This window comes from Babylonia areolata, chromosome 6, assembly GCF_041734735.1.
Source record: "Babylonia areolata isolate BAREFJ2019XMU chromosome 6, ASM4173473v1, whole genome shotgun sequence".
In the NCBI taxonomy this organism is placed as follows: domain Eukaryota; kingdom Metazoa; phylum Mollusca; class Gastropoda; order Neogastropoda; family Buccinidae; genus Babylonia; species Babylonia areolata.
In genome coordinates, this window is record NC_134881.1 from 4,264,367 (window position 1) to 4,291,866 (window position 27,500).

The 27,500-nt window shown below is 40.8% G+C and overlaps 1 protein-coding gene across 1 annotated transcript in view; it reads right to left on the reverse strand.

Moving 5' to 3' along the window:
• Positions 1 to 2,421: 2,421 nt before the first annotated feature.
• The window catches only part of LOC143282668 (cytochrome P450 4F12-like), a 28,049-nt gene continuing 2,970 nt past the window's right edge, over positions 2,422 to 27,500 (reverse strand). The window contains exons 3-12 of the mRNA XM_076588337.1: positions 20,711 to 20,861; positions 18,893 to 19,062; positions 17,105 to 17,229; positions 16,252 to 16,314; positions 13,430 to 13,553; positions 12,780 to 12,909; positions 10,945 to 11,074; positions 9,042 to 9,320; positions 5,604 to 5,669; positions 2,422 to 4,614 (exon numbers count right to left, since the gene is read on the reverse strand). Coding sequence (XP_076444452.1) covers positions 4,503 to 4,614; positions 5,604 to 5,669; positions 9,042 to 9,320; positions 10,945 to 11,074; positions 12,780 to 12,909; positions 13,430 to 13,553; positions 16,252 to 16,314; positions 17,105 to 17,229; positions 18,893 to 19,062; positions 20,711 to 20,861 — 1,350 coding nt within the window. The 3' untranslated portion in view covers positions 2,422 to 4,502. The remainder of the gene's footprint in view (positions 4,615 to 5,603; positions 5,670 to 9,041; positions 9,321 to 10,944; positions 11,075 to 12,779; positions 12,910 to 13,429; positions 13,554 to 16,251; positions 16,315 to 17,104; positions 17,230 to 18,892; positions 19,063 to 20,710; positions 20,862 to 27,500) is intronic.

A 27,500-nucleotide genomic window follows, 5' to 3' on the forward strand; every position in this document is an offset into this window, starting at 1 on the left:
TTCACTGAGTCCGTCAGAATCATGGCATGCTGATTTGAAGGCACACATATGGTTGCCATCCACTGGACTGCATGTCACTTACTGCCTCAGCGTCCATTGTCAGGCTGGAGGTTCTGATTTTGCATGGGGCATTCTCTTCCCTGATTGTTTTTCCATTTTGTATGCAGTGTATCCCCAACCGAGCTTATCTTTGGTGACTGAACCATCTGTGTATATGCTGATTTCCTTTTTGCTGTTTTCTTCTATAAGTAGCTTAACCTCTTCATGGGTTCTGCCCTCTAGACATCATTCCTTGACAATGCCTTCCCAGAGTGGGTGAAATGACTGTGTTGAAGAGGTGTTTGAGGTGTTCTTTTTTTTCTTTTCTTTTTCTTCTTCTTTCAGGTCTTGTAGCTGGCATAGAAGATGAATGGTGTCTGCTTGCCCCATCCACAATCTTTCACATCCTAGACGGCTGCCTTCCGGTTCCTTCACTGCATCATGCAGTGGGTTTTGAGGGAGTCGTAGTGCTCTGAAATAAACCTTAATTAACCTGTTCTAACTTGTGTCTGGCCTGCATTGCATAGTCTCAGTTGGAGTGTCTGTCATTATTCCCAGGGTCAGTCTTGTCGTTATTATGTTTTCATTTATTATTTATTATTATTATTATTTTATTTATTTATTTTTTTACTGCAGGTGAAAATAAAGGTTTGGAAGTTGCACAATAACAAAAAAGTGTGTTCAACATGTGTTAATCTGTGTGCCTGAATCAAATGAATGTAAAGAGAAAGTATAAGGGTTTCAGAATGTAATTCAATGGGAAAAAAGTATACTGATGAATATAAGGTCATACTTGTTTTAGATTTGCTTGTCTGTAAAGACAGAACAATGATAAATGAAAGAGTTTTAGATTTGCTTGTCTGTAAAGACAGAACAATGATAAATGAAAAATCATACTTTTTTCCCCTACAGATTGTGTCTGTTTGTGAGTATTTTCTTATGTTAATGATTCCTGAATTGCATATAATATTATAATTCTTTCCATAAGAATGCTCCTATGTGTTCTCATATAAATGTTTCCAAGTGAGGCTGCTGTTTGAACTCTCTTTGGAAAAGCACAAGTTGTGACATAAAAGCAAAGGGGATTCCCTGCAAACTTCTGCTGATCTGTTGGATTTTATGGTCTTCTTCTTCTTCTGCGTTCGCTCGTATGCACTCGAGTGGGCTTTTACGTGTATGACCGTTTTTACCCCGCCATGTAGGCAGCCATACTCCGTTTTCGGGGGTGTGCATGCTGGGTATGTTCTTGTTTCCATAACCCACCGAACGCTGACATGGATTACAGGATCTTTAACGTGCATATTTGATCTTCTGCTTGCATATACACACGAAGGGGGTTCAGGCACTAGCAGGTCTGCACATATGTTGACCTGGGAGATCGTAAAAATCTCCACCCTTTACCCACCAGGCGCCGTCACCGTGATTCGAACTCGGGACCCTCAGATTGACAGTCCAACGCTTTAACCACTTGGCTATTTCGCCCGTCGATTTTAAGGTCAAATATGCTGACATTCTTGACAGCCAATGAATGCTTTTTGCAGGTTATCTTTCAGGGGTAATGCTGTCCAGGAAAAGAAAACATTGCATGTTAATTATGTTGGAGTGACATTATGTCGCTAAATTGATGTTGAATTATTCCCCCTTGTGATTCAATTTTGGACAGCCTTGGTGGTCATGTTAATTATGTTGGAGTGACATTATGTTGCTAAGTTGATGTTTAATTATTCCCCCTTGTGATTCAATTTGGGACAGCCTTGGTGGCCTAGTTGTAAAGCTGCTGTCATTTTCATCACATTTTACACAAACTATACTCGTGTATAATTGTAGTTTGGAATAATATGGTATACTAAGAAAATTTTGTACTGTAGATAGATTCTAAATAAATAATGTTTGTGTGATTTCAGGTCAGCAGTTTCTTCATTCTTTTTCATTCAATTTCGATCTCAGCTGGCTGATTTTTTTTTTTTCAACACTGTTGTTCACCACTGTACGCGTTTTCCTTCCCTTCCATGCTTCAGAAATTGTGGGTGGTATTTTTGTCTGGCATTATGGATTCAAACATTTCATCTTAAGTTTGATAGATTTTTTTGTTTTTTTGTTTTTTTGTAATTAATAAAATTTAGGCAGTGCGCTGGTATCAACTGTTTACCATTTATTTCAAAACCAGAAGTTGGTTTTCTGGTCTGAGTAAATTCCGTTTATATTCCTTTTGTCATGATTATTGCTCTTGTTTATATATATATATATATATATATATATATAGAGAGAGAGAGAGAGAGAGAGAGAGAGAGATGGGTGAACAATTTGTGGTGTGTTAGGGAGGTTAGACAGACATACAAATACTTTTCTTCAATAATGAAATAACACAAAGAGAAGTTCTAAATTTTTCTGTATAATTCATTCTTTACTGTTTATGCATGTTCGATAAATTTTAATAAATAATAAGTAATTCAGTTGCAAAAACAGTTTGGTAATGTACTACAATATAAACATTCTTGCAACAGGAAAAATACACAATATTATTTTACCCATCTGGATTATGTCTCATGTGTGTGTGTGCATGTGTGCATGTGTGTGTGCGTGCATGCATGTGTGCATGCATGTGTGTGTATGTGTGTGTATGTGTGTGTGTGTGTGTGTGTGTGTGTGTCTGTCTGTCTGTCAAAGGATGTATGAGAGTGTGTGTATCAGTGGATGAACATCACTTGTTTCTCATTCTTAAATAAAATGAAACATTGGCAGTCTTCAGTTTTGTAGCTTAACATTACACAGACTATTCATATTATTCATCGTTTATAAGCTTTTATAAAATGTATCATTTAACAGCACCATAAACCATAAATTCCCCCAGAAATAAATTATTCATTGATAATTCATATTTGTTTTGGCCCAAATAATAACTATAGAGTTATCCACAAATAATCAAAATTATCAAATGCAAACTGATAGTTTCATTATTGTGACCTTGTCATTCTGAAACTAATCATTTATTAACAATCAATGCACTCTTATGATACTGCATAATGTTTTCAGCATTCCAGGGGATTTATTGTAATATACATGCTATACATTCTCATAGACCTTTAAAATTTACACCAGTACTATTCTTATGTTTGCCATCAATTCTCAAAGATTTAACTACCTTTTTGATAATAAAGCATTATTACTTGATATATACTATATGTATCATAATTTCATAGTGTTCAAATTCTTGATGAATGACCATAATAACTACAGTCAGCTGACCTCACAAAAGCAAACTTTTCTTCCATCATCGATTTAGTTCTTGAATCAAAATAGAATCTAATAACAATTTCTTACACATTTTACAATTTAACAGCATCTACTCAGTTCTTAAAATAATAATTCATAAAACAATCAGTTTACAAACCTCCATTAAGAATGTTCAGTGCCACCTGCAGATGCTGCAATCATAGATCCAGTAAAAACTGGATCTTGGGAAAGATATCTCTCATTCATCACACTTTCATATAATATATTTGAGTTAAAGTTACATGTAAAGCTGATATCTATCAATAGAATATTATCACTGCAAATCATCTGCATTAAATTTGTCAACATTTATTTTGTGACCATTAAGTAAATCAAATTTCCAATATATCAAACAAATATTTTACAAAGGGAAATAACCACTACAAGTCTTTCTTAGATCTAGTCAGCAAAACATGAAAGAACAAGTAAAAGGTGTTTTTGATATTCGTAACAGCTGAAACTATTTCAAAAAGAACATATGTTTGGAAGGGCACACACACACACACACACACACACACACACACACACACACACACACATGTGGACAGAGACAGAGACAGACACAGACACAGAGAGACAGAGAGAGATTTGTGTGAAATCTTGATGATGTAAACATTTGATGAGAAAAAATAAACAATTCTACAAAAAACAAAAAAAAACCCCAAAAAAAACCCAAAACCAGGTTTTGAAACATAATATTATTTCTGTGTGAAAAAAGTTCTGGAATATTTTTTTCTTAATGAGATCTCTCTCTCTCTCTCTCTCTTTTTCCTAAATATTTATCCATCGCAATTCCTTCTGAAATAACTTGGCTTTTCACTGAGTGGTCTACAAAATATCAAAAGTAAAATCAATGTTATAAACAAATTTTATACATGTTCACACATTCACAAAGATTATGCATATAAAAGATATAGTTTCTATGCATGCTTTGGCTATTAGTGTCTGGAACAGTTGTAACTTTTAAGATATTTTATTAAAGAAATTGGTTACATTGTTCTTTGGACAATGTTTTTGCAGAACAGCTTTAACTGATTAAGAAAATGAAGTCCACATTGCACTCATAATTTTCATTCTGATTATTTAGCACAACCAGCAGCAAAGCATTCATATTGCCAGTGATGATCTGACATGTCCAGGCAGACCAGCATACAAGTATTTTCATCCTCTTGTCCTTGGCAGTGTGGTTTTCAAAGGGAGGGAAGCCTTGGCACAGCAAACATCTTCATCCCGCGCTCTGTCCGCATCACAGCAGCCATGTTCTTCTCCACCTTGACACTGGGGTCAGGGCTGAACGTGAACCTGGATCAGCCAATCAAATTACCTTAACCATTTGAATGTGAATAAGGTTGGTAGCTTTTAGAGGCATTGATTGGCTAAGAGTGGACCTGCCAAGGCAGGGTATCTTTTCACTGTTAGCCGTGCAAAATTTGGCCAAGCGGAGCAAACAGAAAGGCCTAGTTTGCATCAGTTTGACATGGTACAGTATATGACACCAAATAAGGATTTTGTGTGTGTGTCAGTTTTCTTGGTCAGTTAATTCGTACACTCGTTTTCCTCAACCATCAAACTGTTCATGTGTACTTATTCTTGTGTCCTTTTTTTTTTTCTGTTGTCTTTCAACCTGGCTCTGGCTTTTTTTATTTTTTTATCATCCATCAACCTGACTCTGGTTATCTTCGAAGGTGCCAAACCAATACCTGTAGGAAGACTGACTTGACATCTATCTGTAAATATATTTGTATATGTATATATCATATGACTTTTGGCAAAATAATTCAGCACCGGAGGCTGGATTTGAAAGGATATTTTTGTATTTTAGTATTTTTGTATTTCTTTTTATCACAACAGATTTCTCTGTGTGAAATTCGGGCTGCTCTCCCCAGGGAGAGCGCGTCGCTATACTACAGCGCCACCCTTTTTTTTTTTTTTTTTCCTGCGTGCAGTTTTATTTGTTTTTCCTATTGACGTGGATTTTTTACAGAATTTTGCCAGGAACAACCCTTTTGTTGCCATGGGTTCTTTTACGTGCACTAAGTGCGTGCTGCACACGAGACCTCGGTTTATCATCTCATCCGAATGACTAGCGTCCAGACCACCACTCAAGGTCAAGTGGAGGGGGAGAAAATATCGGCGGCTGAGCCGTGATTCGAACCAGCGTGCTCAGATTCTCTCGCTTCCTAGGCGGATGCGTTACCTCTAGGCCATCACTCCACTAAGATGTGTTCCAGGAGTTTATGTACACAACAACAGAAAGAGAAAACAACAGTTCCAGCGAGGCCTTTACTGACCTTCTGAGAAGTCTGGCCAGTACCACCTTCTGTTCGTTCATGGCGAAGTGCTGACCAATGCAGTTCCTGTGGATCACAGGATATCTAAATATTTATTTCATGAAAATGCTAGAGGAAGAAGTTCATTAGACAGTTTAGAAAGAAAGGAAAGGAAAGCAAGAAACTATGTGAAAGATAAAAGAACAGACAGAGACAAAGGTAGGAAAGATAAAAGAACAGACAGAGATAAAGGTAGGAAAGATAAAAGAACAGACAGAGACAAAGGTAGGGAAGATAAAAGAACAGAGATAAAGGACAGATAAAGGAACAGGCAGAAGATAAAGGTAGGAAAGATACAGGAACAGAGATAAAGGTAGGAAAGATAAAAGAACAGAGACAAAGGTAGGGAAGATAAAAGGACAGAGATAAAGGTAGGGAAGATAAAAGGACAGAGATAAAGGACAGATAAAGGAACAGGCAGAAGATAAAGGTAGGAAAGATACAGGAACAGAGATAAAGGTAGGAAAGATAAAAGAACAGAGATAAAGGTAGGAAAGATAAAAGAACAGACAGAGACAAAGGTAGGAAAGATAAAGGAACAGACATAGACAAAGGTAGGAAAGATAAAAGGACAGAGATAAAGGTAGGAAAGATGAAAGAACAGACAGACAAAGGTAGGAAAGATAAAAGAACAGACAGAGATAAAGGTAGGAAAGATAAAAGAACAGACAGACAAAGGTAGGAAAGAGAAAAGAACAGACAGAGACAAAGGTAGGAAAGATAAAAGAACAGACAGACAAAGGTAGGAAAGATAAAAGAACAGACAGAGACAAAGGTAGGAAAGATAAAAGAACAGACAGAGATAAAAGTAGGAAAGATAAAAGAATGGACAGAGACAAAGGTAGGAAAGATAAAAGAACAGACAGAGACAAAGGTAGGAAAGATAAAAGAACAGACAGAGACGAAGGCAGGAAAGATAAAAGAACAAAGATAAAGGTAGGACAGATAAAAGAACAGAGATAAAGGTAGGACAGATAAAAGAACAGACAGAGACAAAGGTAGGAAAGATAAAAGAACAAAGATAAAGGTAGGAAAGATAAAAGAACAGAGATAAAGGTAGGAAAGATAAAAGAGGCAGACAGAGATAAAGGTAGGAAAGATAAAAGAACAGACAGAGACAAAGGTAGGAAAGATAAAAGAACAGAGATAAAGGTAGGAAAGATAAAAGAACAGACAGAGACAAAGGTAGGAAAGATAAAAGAACAGAGATAAAGGTAGGAAAGATAAAAGAGACAGAGATAAAGGTAGGAAAGATAAAAGGACAGAGATAAAGGACAGATAAAGGAACAGACAGAGATAAAGGTAGGAAAGATACAGGAACAGAGATAAAGGTAGAAAAGATACAGGAACAGACAGAGATAAAGGTAGGAAAGATAAAGGAACAGACAGAGATAAAGGTAGGAAAGATAAAAGAGGCAGACAGGGACAAAGGTAGGAAAGATAAAAGAACAGACAGAGACAAAGGTAGGACAGATAAAAGAGGCAGACAGAGACAAAGGTAGGAAAGATAAAAGAGGCAGACAGAGACAAAGGTAGGAAAGATAAAAGAGGCAGACAACGGTAGGAAAGATAAAAGAGGCAGACAAAAACTCAGAGGGTCTTTCCACTCCCTGGTTTGTGCATGACAAGTGATGGGACAGAGAGCTTAATCAAGTCACACATAGTACATCCAACAAGTCATAATACTTCAAACACTTTTTATATGTGTTTAAAGGGATGCAACTTTTCTTACTGGAAACAAATTCAATCTGGCAGAATAAATGACTGTAAGGTGTAAACACTTGTCATAACTGTCCCTTGTTCTGATTCAAGTTGAGTGAAATGAATAAATATCAACAACAACAAAATCTGTTACCAGGTTTTTTCAGGGACATTGAAGGTAATCAGTATCCTTTAACATAGCTGACAATCATCTGGCCCACACATTTATAACAAATGAATATAAAGAGAAAAAGAAAGAAAAAGTAAGAGTATCACCATAGCAGATTCTGGAAATTTTGCTTTTCTGCTCAGCTGTAGTGTCTACCATTAGCTTCAAACAGAAACTGCATCTTTAATCAAGCATGATTTGTCTTCTTGGAAATACATTTCCTTTCATAAGATATTCACATTTTTTGAGTCACACTCATGGAACTTTGCTGTAAAATTCAATTCAGCAAAGCTGAGATCAAGATTACATTTAGTCTGATAACAGGATCATCTGACCATCAAAACTTTATCTGCACTGAACAGTGTTCAGAAGGGCTCATCAGGACTGTTGGAGAAAGTGTCACACTGAAGCTGGTTCTGAAGCAAGGACAATCTGAAAGGAATCCAAGAGAAGCTGAGCTGTCTTGCTCTTATGTTATATCACAAAACAAAAAACAAACAAAAACAACAACTACAACATAAAAACAAAACTGTGAATCTCAAAGACCTGCTGGAAGAAGGAATCACAACAAAGACCAAGGGAGAGTATATAGAGTTAATCTAGCATCCAAAAGGACCCAGGAAGAAACACCAGCAGGAAGATCTCTGTAGCTGCATGCACAGGGAACTCTGAGGATGGACCACATGTTGATGTGCATTTTTTTTTTTACCCTGAGTTTTGGGGAGGCTGCATGTCTCTACAAATTGTTCCCCACATCACATGATCCAGCATCTCTAATTTGAGGCACACACCTGACACGTGCCCAGACAGAGGACTCAGCGGACAAGGTATACCTTGTAGTCCTATATTCCTAGTGACCTCAGTGGGTCCTATGGACACAGCAGACAAGGTACGACCTGTAGTCTGAGATATCTTGTGATGACAGCTGGTCTCATAATGAAGCCGAGCATGGAAGGTGGTGGTGAACCACACCCTCACACCTCCCCCTTCACCTCCCCCCGGTGACTGTCACCCTCTCAACTCCTCCCATTCCTCTGTTCACCAGCTGCTACCTGTCCAATTGCCCCCCCCCCCAGATCCCCCCACCCCGTCCACCCCCCCTTCTTGCCACCTCCACATGCACCCCCCCCCAACTCCCTTGTGTACCCGTATCCCTCCATTCACCACCTGCTACCTGTCAAAACTCTCCACCATGTCTCTGTTCATCAGCTGCTACCTGTCCAACTCTCCCCCCCTGTATCCCCCATCCATCTGTTCACCAGCTGTTAGCTGCCAACACCCCCTTCCCCCCACCGCTCACCTGGGGCCAGCTGAAAAGGCTTCCCCCCACCGCTCACCTGGGGCCAGCTGAAAAGGCTTCCCCCCACCGCTCACTGCTCACCTGGGGCCAGCTGAAAAGGCTTCCCCCCACCGCTCACCTGGGGCCAGCTGAAAAGGCTTCCCCCCACCGCTCACCTGGGGCCAGCTGAAAAGGCTTCCCCCCACCGCTCACCTGGGGCCAGCTGAAAAGGCTTCCCCCCACCGCTCACCTGGGGCCAGCTGAAAAGGGCACAAAGGCGTAGCTGTCCCGCCCCTTGGCGTTCTCCGGGTGGAAGCGGTCAGGGTTGAAAACGTAGGGGTCGGGCCAGACAGTGGGGTTGTGGTGCAGGTTCTGGATGCTGATGGAGCACACCGTGTCCACGGGCAGGGTCACGCCCTCCACTGTCAGCGGTTCGGTCAGGTGGCGGGCCACGCCAGGCACCGGGCAGTGGAGTCGCATCCCTTCCTTGATCACCATCGTCAGGTACTCCAGCTGGGAGAGGTCGTCCCTGCACACAGGAGAGAAAAATGCTGCACTTGGATGGCTTACTGATGGGTGCAATAGCTGAGTGGGTAAAAAACTGGACCTTTAATCTGGGGGTCCCGGGTTTGAATCTCAGTAACAGCACCTGGTATGTAATATACACAAGCAGCAGATGAAATACACACATTAAAGATCCTATAATCCATGTCAGTATTTGGTGGGTTATGGAAACAAGAACATACCCAGCATGCATACCCCTGAAAACGGAGTATGGCTGCTACCGTGGCAGGGTAAAAATGGTTACGTAAGAGCCCAATCATATACATACGAATAAACGTGGGAGTTGCAGCCCATGAAAAGGAAGAAGACGGATGGCTTACCATTGAAAGTAAAATACACACTGCATTAATCTTTCACCTACTTTTGTCGACATTGAGTGGTCATGTTGATAAGACCATTTTTCACATGGTAACAAAGCTTGACAGCTGCAGCCAGTTTCCCACCAATAGAACAATGAATAACCTTTGCCCCCTGACTGAGTTTGAAGTGAACAAGTCCCTTGTGTTGTTTTGACATGAACTGAAGCCTGTGACAAAGAGCATCATTTCTAAAATAAGTGGAAACTTGGTGGAGAAAGAGTTAAACTGTTTCATTTCCTTGCAACAGTCCTTGCTCTTGCTACTGATCTCCAAAAATTGATCTCCTCATGACCTGATTTATCAAGCGCTTATTCTTAAGCCTGGATGGTTGAAAGAACTTGAACTTTCTTTCTTTTTCTTTCCCCAGCAGCCGATGTGGTTTAGCGTCAACTGATCAGTACGCATGCTGTGACGCCTTGATTCTGAAACTGAAGGAAGACATTTAAATGTATGAAGCTTACCATCCAGTCATGACCAAGGTAAATTCTTGACCTTCCAGTGACAACGAAAGATAGCAGTGAAACCTGCTTCACCTAAGTGAAATGGCTGAAGCGTGTGAATATGGAAATATAAGGCTAGAGCAAGGCTTCATTCTTGTACATATCAAAGTGCATCACACAATGCGAGTACAGCATATGACAAAGTTACCATAAAAGGGCATTTCCAACTGCTTGAATACAGAAGTATTTTCTGCATACAAACATGCCAAGGCACAGACATACACAGTATATGCTATCACACACATTTAACTCCTCACAATGGAATGTACATATGTGTGTGTATTGCATCAACACATGCACAAATGACAGAATCAGGGTAATCATATAGACTCGCTCTGCACAATACAGAAGTCTCATGACATAACTGAGTAAAACTGAAGAAAAGACAGGCACACACAGACAGGGAAAACACAGACAGAAGCTGACCATTCAATGACATGCACACACACACACACTCACACACACACACACACACACACACAGAGGAAACAGAAGCTGACCATTCAATGACACACACACACACACACTCACACAACACACACACACACACACACACACACACACACACACAGAGGAAACAGAAGCTGACCATTCAATGACACACACACACACACACATGCACACACATGCACACACACACAACACACAGGAAACAGAGGCTGACTTTTCAATGACAGGCGCACACACACACACACGCACACACACACACACAGATGAAACAGAAGCTAACCATTCGATGTCATCAGAATCCCGTCCCTGCAGAACCCTGTCGACCTCTTGCTGCACTTTGTTCTGGATGTCGGGGTGTTCACTCAGTGAGTGCAGCGTCCACGACACGGCACTGGCTGTTGTGTCATGACCTGTACAGTACACACATAGTGTTGTGACCTGTTCAGTACACATATTGTGTCATGACCTGTACAGTACACACAGTGTTGTGACCTGTTCAGTACACATACTGTGTCATGACCTGTACAGTACACATAGTGTTGTGACCTGTTCAGTACACATATTGTGTCATGACCTGTACAGTACACATGTTGTGCCATCATGACCTGTACAGTACACATATTGTGTCGTGAACTGTACAGTATGCACGCGTGTCACGACCTGTACAGTACACATGTTGTGCCATCATGACCTGTACAGTACACACACAGTGTCGTGACCTGTCCAGTACACCTATTGCGTCATGAACTGTACAGTATACACATGTGCCACAACCTGTACAGTACACACACATGTTGTGCCATCATGACCTGTACAGTACACATGTTGTGACCTGTACAGTACACGTGTTGTGACCTGTACAGTACACATGTTGTGCCATCATGACCTATACAGTACACATGTTGTGTCATGACCTGTACAGTACACATGTTGTGTCATGACCTGTACAGTACACATAGTGTTGTGACCTGTACAGTACGCATGTTGTGTCATGACCTGTACAGTACAGATGTCGTGTCATGACCTGTACAGTACACATGTTGTGTCATGACCTGTACAGTACACATGTTGTGTCATGACCTGTACAGTACACATAGTGTCGTGACCTGTACAGTACACATGTTGTGTCATGATCTGTACAGTACACATAGTGTCATGACCTGTACAGTACAGATGTCGTGTCATGACCTGTACAGTACACATGTTGTGTCATGACCTGTACAGTACAGATGTCGTGTCATGACCTGTACAGTACACATAGTGTAGTGTTGTGACCTGTAGAGTACAGATGTTGTGTCATGTCCTGTACAGTACACATAGTGTCGTGACCTGTACAGTACACATGTTGTGTCATGACCTGTACAGTACACATTATTTTATAACGTGCGTGGTATACACACAATCAACACACTGAAATATGAAACAACACTGACAACATAATGAGAATGACAGGGACAATTACAATGATGACGACAACAAAAGATAATGATAAAAGGAGGAGGAAGAGAGAATGAAAAAAAAAAAAAAATCATGACAATGACCACGATGATGATATGTCTAGCATTCAAGAAATGTTTTCACATACACATTTTTGTAGCACGAGTGAGAAATGTTTCCACATACATATTTTTTAGTATGTGTAGGAAGAAAGACAAACATTTCAGTTTCAGATCATCATCAGGATGCCAGCCACAAACATTCAAAGACAACATCCATGTGGAAACATCTTTGACGACCAATTCAATCAGGCGATGCTAAGGAAATATTCAGAAACAAATATGAAACCATTCTTTGCCGCACATTTTTGCCAATTCTGATAGCATTTATTTTTGCATAAATTTCATGATTAATCGAGATAATTCTTAATTTGTAGAATGAGGTAGTGATCTTTAGTTGAAAGTTTGATACAGGTGGTCTTAATGTACCTATCACTGAATAGATTAGTTCTGATCAAACTTGAATGAACTGTCTGTCCAACAAATTTGAAGTAATTTTTCACACAGAAAAAAAAATCAGATAATAGTCTCTCCATATTTCTATCTTTGAATGACCACACACAATGAAAACATCTTACAGATAAATGACCACAAATAATCAAGTCATGAACACACCCACCTTCAAACATGAATGTGTCCACCTCATCACGGATTTCAATAGGTGTAAGCCCTTTTCCATTTTCATCTTTGGCGGTCAGGAGAAGGTCGAGAAAGTCAAGGTAGCGCTTCTTCGGGGGTCCATCTTGTTCCTGGTTCACCGATGACATCACCAGGAGTTAGGACCATGTGTTGTGTTGAACTGCCTTGTATTGGGCAGCATGGTGTTGTGCAACATTGTCATATGTTGTTGTGCATTCAGTTGCACTGTTTGATGTTACATCATACTATACTGCTTCACATTCATAATGCAGATGACTTTACTGTCTCCAAAGAGAAATCAATGGCGTTGCATCAAACTGTGTCGTGTTGTACTGCAGAGCATTGTACTGAATCATTACATTACACTGCATTACATTACACTGGATTACAATGCATTGCACTGCTTTCTATCATGTTAACAGTTTCAGGTAGATATGTCAAGCACCTTGATATCTGAACTGCATAAAAACAAGTAAAAGATTGACACAACATGGCCACCATCACATACCAGACAGTAAAACATTGACACAACATGGCCACCAAATCCATCACATGCCAGACAGTAAAACATTGACACAACACGGCCACCAAAGCCATCACATACCAGACGGAGTGGAGCTAGATACTAACCAGGGTCTGTAGCCTTGCAGCGATGATCCGCTCAGCAATGCCGTGTACAAAGTCGCACAGCTGCCGGTTCTTTTTGCCTTGAGCTGTCAGCGCGTATGCCCAATCCCAGTGCACCAGAGGGTTTCTGTCGGCACCACGTGTGTATGGCTAAAATTCCTGGTTCATCACTGCTCTGTTTGCCAGGTCACTAACTTTCACACATCATTCTAAATTCGTCATGAAAAGTGATACACAGTCACAATTTTAATGTAATGGAGAGTATGCTCATCTTTTGTGAACATGTATTTTAAAATGAAGAACTGATATAGAAAAAAGGAAATCCATGAATACTCATCGTTTGAAAACATTTTCAAAAAATAAAGAATATGAATAAATGAATATATAACTAAATAGATAAATTATTAAATATTTTAATTGATTGATTGATGTGGATACTTATATAGCGCCTATCCTCGGTCAGAGACCAAGCTCTAAGTGCTTCACATACACGGGGACATTTGCACCACAGGCTGCCTACCCGGGTAGAGCTGACTGACGGCTGCCACTGGGCGCTCATCATTCGTTTCCTGTGTCATTCAATCAGATTTCAGATGCACACGCATACACACTCACACAGACATGTAACATTTTACGTGTATGACCGTTTTTATTTATTTACCCTGCCATGTAGACAGCCATACTCCGTTTTTGGGGGTGTGCATGCTGGGTATATTCTTGTTTCCATAACCCACCGAACGCTGACATGGATTACAGGATCTTTAACGTGCGTATTTGATCTTCTGCGTGCGCATACACACGAAGGGGGTTCAGGCACTAGCAGGTCTGCACATATGTTGACCTGGGAGATCGGAAAAATCTCCACCCTCTACCCACCAGGTGAACCGAGATTCGAAACCGGGACCCTCAGATTGAAAGTCCAGCGCTTTAACCATTCGGCTATTGCACCCGTAAAACGTTCAGTGAAGGACTGAAGTAAGACATCACTGCCATATTTTACTGACTGCTGCTTTTCCAGTATTTCTCTACTCCCTCCCCCCCCCCACCCCCCACCCGCGTCCCCACTCTCCCACTCTTTCTCTCTCTCTCCTTCCCTCTCTCTTGTGGTTATGATCTGGCTGTTATCAATTAATTCTGTAACAGTCATTAGACTGTCTCTCATGTACGTGTGTATTGAGCGCACAAGCAATTGTTTGCATGCTAAATATGAGATAATGAATATGCAAACTGATGAACAGCACTGCTATGTATGAGTGTATGTGCATTTTTGTTTATATGTATAGTTTTATTCAGTGCATTGTTACCCAAAGTTTACTGTCAGTGTATGCTGCATGTTATCAAGTTATGGTTTACATTTCCGTATCTGCATGACATGGGCATACGGCCATGTGCATTAGTTCATCTGAGTTCTCTCTTATGGTTACAACTTAGATTACAAAACTGGATAGCGATATGAATGTTTCCCTTTAAATATTGTAACTGTTATTAAGTGTAATTCATTCAATTCTTACATTATAAGATGCACTTGTGTGACTGGTGTGTGACTGCCCCCTCCAGTTAGGGGCCTTGGGCTCAAACTCAATAAAACATTTAACATTCACATTTGTATTCACATTCTCTCTCTCGGTCTCTGTCTCCCCCTCCTCTCTCTCTCTCCCCCCCCTCTCTCTCTGTCTCTCTCCCCCCCCCTCTCTTCCCCTCTCTCTCTGTGTCTCTCTCCCCCTCTCTCTCTCTGTCTCTGTCTCTCTCCCCCCTCTGTGTGTGTGTGTCTCTGTCTCTGTCTCTCTCCCCCCTCTCTCTCTTTCTGTGTCTCTCTCCCCCTCTCTCTGTGTGTCTCTCTCTGTCTCTGTCCCCCCCTCTCTCTCTGTCTCTCTCTCACCCCTCTCTCTCTCTGTCTCTCTCCCCCCTCTCTCTCTCTGTCTCTCTCTCACCCCTCTCTCTCTCTGTCTCTCTCCCCCCTCTCTCTCTCTGTCTCTCTCTCACCCCTCTCTCTCTCTGTCTCTCTCCCCCCTCTCTCTCTCTGTCTCTCTCTCACCCCTCTCTCTCTCTCTGTCTCTCTCCCCCCTCTTTCTCCCTCCTCTCTCTCTCTGTCTCTCCCCCCCCCTCTCTCTCTCCCCTTCTCTCTCCCTCCTCTCTCTCTCTCTGTGTATCTGTCTCTCCCCCCCTCTCTTTACCCCCCTCTCTGTCTCTCTCTTTCCCTCCTCTATCTCTCTGTGTGTCTCTCTCTCTGTGTCTCTGTCTCTCTCCCCCTCTCTTTCCCCCCCTCTCTCTCTGTGTCTCTGTCTCTCTCCCCCCTCTGTGTGTGTGTGTCTCTGTCTCTCTCCCCCCTCTCTCTCTTTCTGTGTCTCTCTCCCCCTCTCTCTGTGTGTCTCTCTCTGTCTCTGTCCCCCCCTCTCTCTCTGTCTCTCTCTCACCCCTCTCTCTCTCTGTCTCTCTCCCCCCTCTCTCTCTCTGTCTCTCCCCCCCCTCTCTCTCTCTGTCTCTCTCTCACCCCTCTCTCTCTCTGTCTCTCTCCCCCCTCTTTCTCCCCCCTCTCTCTCTCCCTCTCTCTCTCCCTCCTCTCTCTCTCTCTGTGTATCTGTCTCTCCCCCCCTCTCTTTCCCCCCCTCTCTGTCTCTCTCTTTCCCTCCTCTATCTCTCTGTGTGTCTCTCTCTCTGTGTCTCTGTCTCTCTCCCCCTCTCTTTCCCCCCCCCCCTCTCTGTCTCTCTCTGTGTCTGTCTCTCTTCCCCCTCTCTCTCCCCCCCCCTCTCTCTCTCTGTGTCTCTCTCTGTCTCTGTCTCTCTCCCCCCTCTCTCACCCCCCCTCTCTCTCTGTGTCATATTACCTGATCCTGTCCGCTGCCAGTTCAGACAGCTCATTGACAGCCTGTATGTAAGGATGGGACTCCCTGCACAGCAAAACAAGCGTCTTTCTCACTCTGAATCTCTCACTTCCTAGGTGGTTGTGCTACTGCTAGGCTAACATTCCACTGTTAACTACTCCATTTATGTCTTGTTCATCTTGTATTGAACTTCAGAGTCAAGCAGTCACCTTTCACAGCATTCTTCACCGTCATGTACTGAACTTCAGAGTCAAGTGATGACCTTTCACAGCATTCTTCACCGTCATGTACTGAACTTCAGAGTCAAGTGATGACCTTTCACAGCATTCTTCACCGTCATGTACTGAACTTCAGAGTCAAGTGATGACCTTTCACAGCATTCTTCACCGTCATGTACTGAACTTCAGAGTCAAGTGATGACCTTTCACAGCATTCTTCAACGTCATGTACTGAACTTCAGAGTCAAGTGATGACCTTTCACAGCATTCTTCACCGTCATGTACTGAACTTCAGAGTCAAGTGATGACCTTTCACAGCACTTTTCACTGTCATTCCTTGGTTTGAGCAGGCTGATATGCCTATATTTCACACAGAGAAATCTGTTGTGATAAAAAGAAATACAAATACAAATATATACCGATATACCTATGGTGGGAATTACTAAAACCAACTCTGCAGAAGAGAAGTCAGATTTAGATACTGGAAAAAAAAAGGGGGAAAATAGCAAATCTGTCTCCAAATGGACAGTTCATAATTAAGTAATGTAGCCGAACATAATATCAAAAAGCAGTCTGAAGAATTGTCATAGAAATCGTAGCAGTACCATCCATCTTGGGAATGAAGATGTTCCACTCACCCTTGGGTCTGTACATCATCCTTATAAGACATGGCGCACTGCAGAATGACGTCAAATGTGCACAGGCTGATGTTCCCAAACATTTCCATGCTCCTCTTCTCCATAGCATGCTTCTCCACTTTGTCCTGAAGGCACACCAGACAATCCATATACATGCAAGTGCACACATGCACACAAACAGAAACAAACACACACACACACACGCATGCACGCACGCACGCACGTACATACACAAATGCACGCAAACACACTCACATACGCATGACTAGTTAGTTTATTTTATTTCGTTGATATTCTTTTTTTTTTCTTTTCTGTTTTAATGCAAATTGAGGAGAGAGGAACAGGGAAAGTAGTGATGATTTAAGGCAGTGTGGGTTGGGAGAATGATGGATTTTCGTCTAAAAATCACAAATGTGGATAAACGTTAAGCGAAAGAACGAACATGCACAATGTGCGCAAACACACACACACACACACACACACACACACACACACACACACACACACACACACACACACACACACACACACACACACACACACACACACACACACACATACACACAGAGTGAACAATTAATATCTGTACAGAGCAATAAAGTCTCCAAGGCTGTCCAGTTGTGCACACAGGGTAACACCCATTGAAGCATTTCAATAGTTTTCTAACAAGTAAAATGACACAAAAAATGAAACAGCAACATCTGCATGTAATCATAATTCATCAAATAAACTATGACTTTATCAATTGTTTGATTCTTTTTCTTAAAGCAAGTGACAAATATTACATGCATACATTCAACATATATTTACCGGATTATGCGATATTACCTTGCCCAACAATTTACTGCAATCATTGTGATGCAAAAGCAATTACTGTGTTGTACTGGTTTACAGGTTACCAGTAGCAGATCTAATGACCTGGCCTGACTGACACACACCACTGTGTCCATTCCCAATGGCTTGTTTGATTACTACACATGGTATGTACAGAATTGTGTTACCCGGTTTCAGTCATTTAGATTGGAGTGAATACAGTTATCACTCTACGGTTCAACTTTGTTTTACTCAACGCTTGGAGGTCAAAGTGCATTTTCTCTGCAGGCTTCTTACAGGGACAGCTCCTGTTCTGAGGGAAGTGAGGCAGGAAGAACTGATCAGTTTCTGAGACAGGGGGAAGGTGGCACAGTGGTTACGATGCTTATCTGCCAGTACAGCACCCGTGAGGGTCTGGGTTCGAATCCCTGTCTCGCCCTTTCTCCCGAGTTTGACTGGAAAATCAAACTGAGTGTCCAGTCGTTTGGATGAGATGATAAACTGAGGTCCTGTGTGTGTAGCATGCTCTCGGCACACTGAAACAGAACCCATGACAACAAAAGTGTTGTCCTCTGGCAGAATTCTGTGGAAGAAAACTACTCTGGTGGGTACACAAATATAACATGCATGCACTCAGCGCCTTACAAAGCACGTTGGGTTATGGTGCTGGTCAGGCATCTGCCCAGCAGATGTGGTGTGGTGTATATGGATTTGTCCAAACCCAGTGATGCCTCCTTGAGAAGCTGAAATTTGGCCAAGCAGGGCAAACTGACAAGCCCAGTTTGCATCAGTTTGACATGGTACAGTATATGAAGCCAAAGCTGAGATTGCTGAGATTGGAACTTGGACATGTCACTTCCTCAGATGCCACCTAGTTTGCATCAGTCTGACATGGCACAGTACATGAAACCAAAGCTGAGACTGGAACTTAGACATCCCACTTCTACAGACTGCTGCTATCTCCAGCCAACCCACCAGCAGCAGGTCGCAGGCCCGGTTACTGATGGTGTTGTAGGGCTTGAGGATGTTGAAGTGGAAAGCCGGGGTGAGGAGACGGCGCGACCGCTGCCACCGGGGCCCTCTGGTGGTCAGCAGACCCTCCCCCAGCCAGGGCTTGAGGCAGCCGTAGCTCCAGGGTTTGGGGCCTGCAGCAGTCACATCGGGATGGCTGAGATACTGAGAGAGAGAGGAGACAGGGAGGGGGAGACAGAGAGAGGGAGGGGGAGAGACAGAGAGGGAGGGGGAGAGGAGAGAGGGAGAGGGAGGGGGAGACAGAGAGAGGGAGGGGGAGAGGGAGAGGCAGAGAGGGGGCAGAGGGAGAGAGGGGGAGAGAGGGGGAGGGGAGGGAAAGCAGGAGAGAGAGAGAGAGGGGGGGAGAGTGGGAGACAGAGACAGCAAAAGGAAGATAGAGGGAGAGGGGGGAGAGATGGGGAGGGAGGGAGGGAGGGAGGGAGAGGGGGAGGGGAGGAGAGAAGTTGTGGGAGAGAGAGGGAGAGGTAGAGAGAGAGAGAGAGAGAGAGAGAGAGAGAGAGAGAGAGAGAGAGAGAGAGAGAATGGAATAAGAGGACCACATTAAATGCAACAATACTCAAACGAAGTTGTTCAAAGAAGTGAAACCACAGAATGTGCACATAAATGAGAGCTACAAAGAATCAGTCACCTTGACCCACTGTAAAAAAAAAGAAAAAAAAAAAAAAAAAAGGAAAAAAAAAAGAATCTGAAACATATAATCTGTTTGAATGCATGCTTAGTGTGCACGTGAGTCTGATGGTGACAACCCTTGTACTAAATGAGTCCTTAGCTCTCCTTCCACCTCCTTCACCACTGACATTCAACATGGTTATTCCTCTCGGCCAAAGCATCTTATGTGATGTTAACTGAATATGTAGCTGCCAGTATTTCCTTAGTACAGTCATGAGAACTTACCCCGACTGATTGAAACAGCAGAGGACACTATACCCCTGCCAGCATTTCCTTAGTACAGTCATGAGAACTTACCCCGACTGATTGAAACATCAGAGGACACTACCCTCCCCCTTCACTCCCCTGTTGCCCCTCCTCAATACCTGCTGCCTGCCCTTCATACCCCCCACTCTATCTCCCCACCTCCTATATTCTTCCTGCTATTTGAGTGATGCTGAACAGGACTGTTCCATAGTACATGGTGTAAAGTTCTGTTTGATATATTCAGGAAGTGTGCACTAAACATTGTGTTAGGGTCTGTTTGATATATTAGGGAAGTGTGTACTAAACGTTGTGTTAAGTTCTGTTTGATATATTTGGGAAGTGTGCACTAAACATTGTTAAGTTCCATTTGATATATTAGGGAAGTGTGCACTAAACACTGTGTTAAATTCCATTTAACATATTAGGGAACTGTGCACTAAACATTGTGTGAAATTCCGTTTGATATATTCAGTAAGTGTGCGCTAAACATTGCGCCATGTTCTGTTTGATATATTAGGGAAGTGTGCACTAAACATTGTGTTAAGTTCTGTTTGACATATTCAGTAAGTGTGCACTAAACACTGTGTTAGGGTCCGTTTGATATATTCAGGAAATGTGCAATAAACATTGTGTTAAGTTGTGTTTAATATATTCAGTAAGGGTGCACTTAACATTGTGTTAAGTTCTGTTTGATATATAAGGGAAGTGTGCACTTAACATTGTGCTAAGTTCTGTTTGATATATTCAGTAAGTGCACACTTAACATTGTGTTAAGTTCCATTTGACATATTCAGGAAATGTGCACTCTAACAAACCTCCACCCCCTGTCACCTCTTCACCACTCACCGGCAGTTTTGAGCAGCGCTCTGAGCGTGTCTGGGTGGTGAAGCATGACGTTCACTCTGAACGGACCAAGCCACAGTAGATAGAACTTTGGAAACTTTTCGGTAAGTTCCGCAAAATAGCGCAGTCTGCCTTCTGTCCTCTGTCCACGAATCTGCAACAGATGAGGACGCAATGACGGACCAGACACAAAGAATAACAAGACGATGAAGAAAAAGTAACAATGAATAACAAGTGACAATGAATAACAAGAGACAATGAATAACAAGTGACAATGAATAACAAGAGACAATGAATAACAAGTGACAATGAATAACAAGTGACAATGAATAACAAGAGACAATGAATAACAAGGCACAATGAATAACAATGAAGAACAAGGGACAATAAATAACAATGAAGAACAAGTGACAATAAATAACAAAGAATAACAAGGGACAATGAATAACAAGGGACAATAAATAACAAGGGACAATGAATAACAAGGGACAATGAATAACAAGGGACAATGAATAACAAGGCACAATGAATAACAAGAGACAATGAATAACAAGGGAAATGAATAACAAGAGACAGTGAATAACAAGGGAAATGAATAACAAGGGACAGTGAAGAACAAGGGACAATGAATAACAAGGAACAATGAATAACAAGGGACAATGAATAACAAGGAACAATGAATAACAAGGGACAATGAATAACAAGTAACAATGAATAACATGGGGCAATGAATAACAAGGGACAATGAATAACAAGGGACAATGAATAACAATGAATAACAGGTGACAATGAATAACATGGGGCAATGAATAACAAGGCACAATGAATAACAAGAGACAATGAATAACAAGGAACAATGAATAACAAGGGACAATGAATAACAAGGGACAATGAATAACAAGGGACAATGAATAACAAGAGACAATGAATAACAAGGGACAATGAATAACAAGCGACAATGAATAACAAGAGACAATGAATAACAAGGGACAATGAATAACAATGAATAACAAGAGACAATGAAGAACAAGACACAATGAACAACAAGGGACAATGAATAACAGTGACAATGAATAACAAGGGACAATGAATAACAAGAGACATTGAATATCAAGGCACAATGAATATCAAGGGACAATGAATAACAAGGGACAATGAATAACAAGCGACAATGAATAACAAGGGACAATGAATAACAAGGGGCAATGAAGAACAAGGGACAATGAATAACAAGAGACAATGAATAACAAGAGACGATGAAGAAAAAGTGACAATGAATAACAAGGGACAATGAATAACAATGAATAACAGGTGACAATGAATAACAAGGGACAATGAATTAAAAGGGACATTGAATAACACGGGACAATGAATAACAAGGGACAATGACAATGAATAACAAGGCACAATGAATAACAAGGGACAATGAATAACAAGGGACAATGAAGAACAAGGGACAATGACAATGAATAACAAGGGACAATGAACAACAAAGGACAATGAAGAACAAGGGACAATGAATATCAAGACACAATGAATAACAAGGGAAAATGAACAACAAAGGACAATGAAGAACAAGGGACAATGAATAACAACAAGGGACAATGAATAACAAAGGACAATGATTAACAAGGGACAATGAATAACAAGGGACAATGAATAACAAGGGACAAAATGAGTAACAAGGGACAATGAAGAACAAGACACAATGAATAACAAGGGACAATGAATAACAAGGCACAATGAATAACAACAAGGGACAATGAATAACAAGGGACGATGAATAACAAGGGGCAATGAATAACAACAAGGGACAATGAATAACAAGACACAATGAATAACAAGGGACAATGAATAACAAAGGACAATGAATAACAAGGGACAATGAATAACAAGGCACAATGAATAACAAAGGACAATGAATAACAAGGGACAATGAATAACAACAAGGGACAATGAATAACAAGGGACAATGAATAACAAGACACAATGAAGAACTAAGGACAATGAATAACAAGGGACAATGAATAACAACAAGGGACAATGAAGAACAAGGGACAATGAAGAACAAAGGACAATGAATAACAAGGGACAATGAAGAACAAGGGACAATGAAGAACACGGGACAATGAAGAACAGTGACAATGAATAACAAGAGACAATGAATAACAAGGGAAATGAATAACAAGGGACAGTGAAGAACAAGGGGCAATGAATAACAAGGGGCAATGAATACCACGGCACAATGAATAACAAATGACAATGAATAACAAGGGACAATGAATAACACGGCACAATGAATAACAAATGACAATGAATAACAGTGACAATGAATAACAAGAGACAATGAAGAAAAAGTGACAATGAATAACAAGGGACAATGAATAACAATGAATAACAGGTGACAATGAATAACAAGGGACAATGAATAACAAAGGACAATGAGTAACAAGTGACAATGAATAACAAGGGACAAAATGAGTAACAAAGGACAATGAATAACAAGGGACAATGAATAAAAGGGACAATGAAGAACAAGACACAATGAATAACAAGGGACAATGAAGAACAAGACACAATGAATAACAAGGGACAATGAAGAACAAGACACAATGAATAACAAGGGACGATGAAGAACAAGACACAATGAATAACAAGGGACAATGAATTAAAAGGGACATTGAATAACAAGGGACAATGACAATGAAATACAAGGCACAATGAATAACAAGGGACAATGAATAAAAAGGGACAATGAAGAACAAGACACAATGAATAACAAGGGACAATGAATAACAAGACACAATGAATAACAAGGGACAATGAATAACAAAGGACAATGAATAACAAGGGACAATGAATAACAAGGGACAATGAATAACAAGGGACAATGAATAACAAGGGACAATGAATAACAAGGGACAATGAATAACAAGGGACAATGAATAACAAGACACAATGAATAACAAGGGACAATGAATAACAAGGGACAATGAATAACAAGGGACAATGAATAACAAGAGACAATGAATAACAAGGCACAATGAATATTGAATAACAAGGGACAATGAATAACAAGAGACAATGAAGAACAAGTGACAATGAACAAGGGACAATGAACAACAAGGGACAATGAATAACAAGGCACAATGAATAACAAGAGACAATGAAGAACAAGGGACAATGAACAAGGGACAATGAACAACAAGGGACAATGAATAACAAGGCACAATGAATAACAAGAGACAATGAAGAACAAGGGACAATGAACAAGGGACAATGAACAACAAGGGACAATGAATAACAAGGGACAGTGAATAACAAGGGACAGTGAATAACAAGGGACAATGAAGAACAAGACACAATGAATAACAAGGGACAATGAATAACAAGGGACAATAAATAACAAGGGACAATGAAGAACAAGGGACAATGAAGAACAAGGGACAATGAATATCAAGAGACAATGAATAACAAGGGACAATGAATATCAAGACACAATGAATAACAAGGGACAATGAATAACAAGGGACAATGAATAACAACAAGGGACAATGAAGAACAAGGGACATTGAATAACAAGGGACAATGAATATCAAGACACAATGAATAACAAGGGACAATGAATAACAAGGGACAATGAATATCAAGACACAATGAATAACAAGGGACAATGAATAACAAGGGACAATGAAGAACAAGGGACAATGAATAACAGTGACAATGAAGAACAAGGGACATTGAATAACAAGGGACAATGAAGAACAAAGGAAAATGAAGAACAAGGGACAATGAATAACAAGGGACAATGAAGAACAAGGGACAATGAATAACAAGGGACATTGAATAACAAGGGACATTGAATAACAAGGGGCAATGAATATTGAATAACAAGGGAGAATGAATAACAAGAGACAATGAATAACAAGGCACAATGAATATTGAATAACAAGGGACAATGAATAACAAGAGACAATGAATAACAAGGCACAATGAATATTGAATAACAAGGGACAATGAATAACAAGAGACAATGAATAACAAGGCACAGTGAATAACAAGAGACAATGAACAACAAGGAACAATGAACAACAAGGGGCAATGAATAACAAGGGACAATGAATAACAAGACAATGAATTACAAGGGACATTGAATAACAATGGACAGTGAATAACAAGGGACAATAAATAACAAGGGACAATGTGAAGAACAAGGGACAATGTAGAACAAGGGACAATGAAAAACAAGGGACAATGTGAAGAACAAGGGACAATGAAGAACAAGGGACAATGAAGAACAAGTGAATGAAAGGAAGACACGGGAAGCAGCAAGCATAGCATTATCCAGTCCAGTGAGTGAAAAGGGTAATGCTATCCAATCCAGAGAACAAAAGGAGATAACATTACCCATTCCAGAGAACAAAAGGAGATAACATTACCCATTCCAGAGAGCAAAAGGAGATAACATTACCCATTCCAGACAGCAAAAGGAGATAACATTACCCATTCCAGAGAACAAAAGGAGATAACATTACCCATTCCAGAGAACAAAAGCAGATAACATTACCCATTCCAGAGAACAAAAGGAGATAACATTACCCATTCCAGAGAACAAAAGGCGATAACATTACCCATTCCAGAGAACAAAGGGAGATTGCACTATCCAATCCAGAGAGTAAAAGGAGATAACATTACCCAATTCAGACAGCAAAAGGAGATAGTACTATCCAATCCAGAGAACAAAAGGAGATAGCACTATCCAATCCAGAGAGTAAAAGGAGATAGCATTACCCAATCCAGAGAGTAAAAAGAGATAACATTACCCAATCCAAACAGCAAAAAGAGATAACATTACCCAATCCAGACAGCGAAAGGAGATAACATTATTCACTCCAGAGAGTAAAAGAAGATAACGTTACCAACTCCAGTGACTAAAAGGAGGTAATGCTACTCAATCCAGAGAGTGTACGAATATGCTGTTACACACTCCAGAGAGTAAAGGGAGATAACGCTATCCACTACAGTGAGTAAAAGATGATAATGCTATCGAATCCAGAGAGTCAAAGGTGATTGCACTATCCAATCCTGGGAGTAAAAGAAGATGATATCATCCAGAGGAAAAGGAGATAATATTATCCAGAGTAAAAGGAGATAATATTATCCAGAGGAAAAGGAGATAATATTATCCAATCCAGAGAGTAAAAGTTTTTCTTCCATCTCCGTTTTATGATCGCTCTCTCCATGTCTACTTTTTTGCTCTCCCTATCTGTGTTGTTTCGTTTAGTGTTTTGTGCTCAATATGTTTACAGCACCGAGATCTGCTCTCCCTATCTGTGTCATTTTGTTTAGTGTTTTGTGCTCAATATGTTTACAGCACCGAGATCTGCTCTCCCTATCTGTGTCGTTTCGTTTAGTGTTTTGTGCTCAATACGTTTACAGCACCGAGATCTGCTCTCCCTATCTGTGTCGTTTCGTTTAGTGTTTTGTGCTCAATATGTTTACAGCACCGAGATCTGCTCTCCCTATCTGTGTCGTTTCGTTTAGTGTTTTGTGCTCAATATGTTTACAGCACCGAGATCTGCTCTCCCTATCTGTGTCGTTTTGTTTAGTGTTTTGTGCTCAATACACTAACAGCACTGAGATCTGCTCTCCCTATCTGTGTCGTTTCGTTTAGTGTTTTGTGCTCAATATGTTTACAGCACCGAGATCTGCTCTCCCTATCTGTGTCGTTTCGTTTAGTGTTTTGTGCTCAATATGTTTACAGCACCGAGATCTGCTCTCCCTATCTGTGTCGTTTCGTTGAGTGTTTTGTGCTCAATATGTTTACAGCACCGAGATCTGCTCTCCCTATCTGTGTCGTTTCGTTTAGTGTTTTGTGCTCAATATGTTTACAGCACCGAGATCTGCTCTCCCTATCTGTGACGTTTCGTTTAGTGTTTTGCGCTCAATATGTTTACAGCACCGAGATCTGCTCTCCCTATCTGTGTCGTTTCGTTTATTTTTTTGCGCTCAATATGTTTACAGCACCGAGATCTGCTCTCCCTATCTGTGTTGTTTCGTTTAGTGTTTTGTGCTCAATATGTTTACAGCACCGAGATCTGCTCTCCCTATCTGTGTTGTTTCGTTTAGTGTTTTGTGCTCAATATGTTTACAGCACCGAGATCTGCTAGGCCAGTAGAAACAAAGCATTGAAAATGTGTGTGCGTGTGTGTGTGTGCGCGTGTGTGTGTGCATGTGAACAAGGAATATGTGTTTCATACAAACCAGGGAACCGAATTTGGAATGTACCTATAATATACACTAATTAGAAATTATTTTCCCTACACATAATGTTCATAAATGACCATGCCAAAGATTGATAAATATCGCCTTCAAGCACCATTCATACATGCTCAGATAGCAGAGATATGGGTCACTGTAGTACACAGAGTTACTGAATGATACATTGTAAACCCAAGTTTTCAGCTTGGCTTCTTTCCTGAAGCTGAAAAACAAAATAACATCACAGTATACATATACTTTCTGGAAAAGACCCCTCCCCTCCCAACAAACAAACAAACAACAAAAAACAACAAAAACAGCAACATGCACTTAATCATAAAAAGGAAGCTGTTCTAAGCCTTTTTTTTTTTTTAACTACTTGTTGGTCAGAAAAACTATAAAAATGAAGTCTTTTCTAATCTACTATTAGTACAGTGAGATATTGTTCTGGTTTCCACTGTAACCCTTGTGGGGTCTGTGTGTGTGTGTGTGTGTGTGTGTGTGTGTGTGTGTGTGCAGAAATGTTTTACCA